Raw genomic sequence first — 3351 nt, 5'->3', positions numbered from 1 at the left:
GAAATCTATCTAAACATCCTAGTTATCCAACAAGATAAACAAAACTAGCAATCCTATGCAATCAACAACATCAAGAAGTCACAAAATTTACAAAAAAATCTAGAGCTAAAAACAAGAATGTATACACAAGGAAGATCTTACCACGGTGGGGTGCCTCCCACCAAGCACTTCTCTTTAACGTCCTTAAGTTGGATGGTCCTTCGCTTAAGCTTCCTCTCCTATTGGTGCATCCTCAAGTAGGAGCACTACCACTTCTCTTGGTGACTTGTAACCATTGTACTTCTTCACTCTATGTCCATTCACTTTGAAAGTTATGTCACTTTGAGGATCAAATAATTCTACCACTCCATAGGGCTTTATCTTTTTCACTTTGAAGGGTCCTTCCCATCTAGAATGGAGCTTACCAGGCATAAATCGCAGTCTCGAGTTGTAGAGGAGAACCTCATCAACTTCTTGAAAATCCTTTCTTCGGATGTGGTGATCGTGAAAGGCTTTAGTATTTTCCTTGTATATCCGGGCATTCTCATATGCCTCCATCCTCAAACACTCGAGCTCCTTTAGCTGTAATTTACTGGCCACACCCGCCTTGGTGAAATCCATGTTACACTGCTTTACCACCCAATAGGCTCCATGCTCAATTTTCACTGGAAGGTGGCATGCCTTACCATAGACGATCCGGAAGGGACTCATCCCTAACGGAGTCTTGTAGGCCATCCTATACACCCATAGTGCATCTCCTAACCAGAAGCTCCAATCCTTCCTTTGTGGATTGACCACTTTCTCCAAGATTCTCTTAATCTCCTGGTTGGACACTTCCGCTTGCCCGTTGGTTTGCGGATGATAAGCAGTGGCAACCTTATGCAATACCCCATAGCGCTTGAGTAATGCCTCTACTTTTCTGTTACAAAAGTGGGATCCTTGGTCGCTCGCGATTGTTCGTGGCGACCCATAATGGCATACAATGTGATTTCTAATAAAAGAAATGATGGTATTGGCGTCGTCAATGTGGGTAGGTATTGCTTCTACCCACTTTGACACGTAGTCAACCGCTAACAGAATATATAGATACCCACTTGAGTTGGGAAACGTTTTCATAAAGTCAATGCCCATACATTAAATATCTCACAGAACAACATAGGTTGCTGAGGCATCTCATCCCTTTGGGACGTGTTTCCCGACTTCTGACACTGATGGCAAGACACATAGAACCGGTTAGCATCCTTGAATAAGGTTGGCCACCAGAATCCACAATCCAACACCTTTTTAGCTGTCCTTTGTGGGCCAAAGTGGCCACCACATTCGGACGAATGGCAAGCTTCAAGAATAGGTTGAATTTCAGATTCCGGCACACATCTTCGAATTACTTGGTCTACTCCCCTCTTCCACAAGTGAGGGTCATCCCAAATGTAGTATTTGAAGTTACTCCTCAACTTGTCCCTTTGGTTTTTAGAGAAGTTGGGAGGGAAGATTTTTGCAACCAAGTAGTTCGCCATTGGGGCAAACCAAGGAAAGCTATCCGACATAGCATGCAAACTATCCAATGGGAATGAGTCATTGATCGGAAATGGGTCAAATTTTAAATTCTTAAGGCGGCTTAAATGATCCGCAACTAAGTTTTGAGATCCACTCCTATAACGACCCAATTTTCAATATGTCTAGATCATACCAGAAACTAAGTGCTACCAATTTGTCTTCCTAATTATTATCTATTATTTATCATATGAGCCTGATTCGTTGTTAAAAACGTAGTTAATTTGCGGGGTATCTTTTTTGAAAACATTTGGATTAATAGACGGAATCATTCATAATCAATTCACAACTGATAACAGATAAAACAGTTATAAACAACCACACATAAATACATCACAAGCAGTCATCAACATTCAGTGATCCAAGTTTTATTTAAGTATAGACTTTTAGTTAGAACACCCCTAGATATAGCTAGATAATAACTACATATATATACATACAACATCCCAGGTCCTGACCTGTTCAAGAAGTCCCTAAGCTGGCGCCCAGGCTAGCCTAGACTCTATACTCACTTAGTCTCTCTAAACTACTAAAGCGAGGGAAAGTACGTTCTAGGTCTTCAAAACTCAAGTCAGGTGGAACATCATCAAAAGGTGGAACATCTTCTACTACTCCTTTGGACGGTCAGACATTGCCATATGACGTCTCTTTGGCACCTCATCAAGTAGCCACACAACAGGAGTCTCGTACACAGGGTTTAGTTTAAAGTTCACGTACAAACGGGATGCAGACGTTGGCTGGTCTCACAATATATACATATAATCAGAGAATGATATTCACCCTAGACTCAGAAGACTATCTAGAGCAGAATCCTCTTCTTGCGAACGGTCATCAGCGAACTATGGTAAGGTACTCTTACTTCCTTCTGAAGGGGGAAGGGAGAGAGAAGGGGTAAGAACTGCGGAGTTCTTAGTAGGGTCGGGGTTATTAGTTACGTTCATTAATTCTATGTTGTTTAGCAGACTATTAGCAGAATACAAGGAAGCAGTAATTAGAAAACACAGATAAGTAGAGAAAATAGAGAAAACAGATAGCAGAACACAAACAGAAGAATACAAGAAAATATCACAAGCGCAGAGAATGGAATACAAACAAGGAATGCATACATTCATACCACAACCATAACAAAGGAAATGTGCAACCAAGTATGATGCATGTCTACCCCTAGCGCAGGTAATGAGCTCATCTGTCGGTTACTAACCCGCTCCCGACGTTATCCAGCAACCTCTGTCTGGATAAGGCTTTCCTATTGGCTATACCCCTGTGTACAGGAAATAACCCCTCTGCCACCACAGGGTCCACTGCACGCAGGAAATAACACATCTGCCACTGCAGGGATGTATGCCGAAACACCTTCTGTATACAGGAAATAACCCTTCTGCTACTACAAAAATTGAACAGGTGGTCACGGTACTCTGTAGTAGGAAATAACCCCTCTGCCTTACAGAAATAAAATATGGATCTGTACTGTAGGAAAGCGTTTCTCAGTAGTCGCACCGTTATCTATCTGACTGCCACAATGCAGCAGATGAACATATAGATATCTCTGAGGTTGCCTTAATGCAACAAATGACATCTCAATAGGTCCTCTGCTCTTTATCATATTACTCTCTTTGCTTTGTTTCTTTATTCTGCTCTGTTTGTTCTTTTCTCTGCGCTTCCTTACTTTATTCTGCTTTTTCTGTTTAACGTATGTATTTAAAGCTTTTGTAAATTTCGGTATGATTAGTTAGCCTGCCCCAAGTATAGGTTCATTAAGTCTATACTGAAACAGTTTAACTTTTCATATAATACCTAACCCTGTTCGCAATTCAAGGACTA

General features: G+C 41.3%; 1 protein-coding gene across 1 annotated transcript; it reads right to left on the bottom strand.

Annotated features, from left to right (window-relative positions):
* Nucleotides 1-204: 204 nt before the first annotated feature.
* Nucleotides 205-600, bottom strand: LOC112763494 (uncharacterized). The gene has a single exon (XM_025809149.1). It carries the CDS (start codon nucleotides 598-600, stop codon nucleotides 205-207), a length of 396 nt encoding a protein of 131 aa, XP_025664934.1.
* Between the last annotated feature and the right edge of the window lie 2751 nt (nucleotides 601-3351).

The sequence above is a fragment of the Arachis hypogaea genome, chromosome 17 (assembly GCF_003086295.3).
Source record: "Arachis hypogaea cultivar Tifrunner chromosome 17, arahy.Tifrunner.gnm2.J5K5, whole genome shotgun sequence".
Taxonomy (NCBI): Eukaryota; Viridiplantae; Streptophyta; class Magnoliopsida; order Fabales; family Fabaceae; genus Arachis; species Arachis hypogaea.
The sequence above is the reverse complement of the archived record's forward strand: the minus strand, read 5'-3'. Positions and strand labels throughout refer to the sequence as shown.

Bases quoted from the DNA above. Each gene is read 5' to 3' on its own strand.
- LOC112763494 (XM_025809149.1), bottom strand. From the start codon at position 600: ATGGATTTCACCAAGGCGGGTGTGGCCAGTAAATTACAGCTAAAGGAG.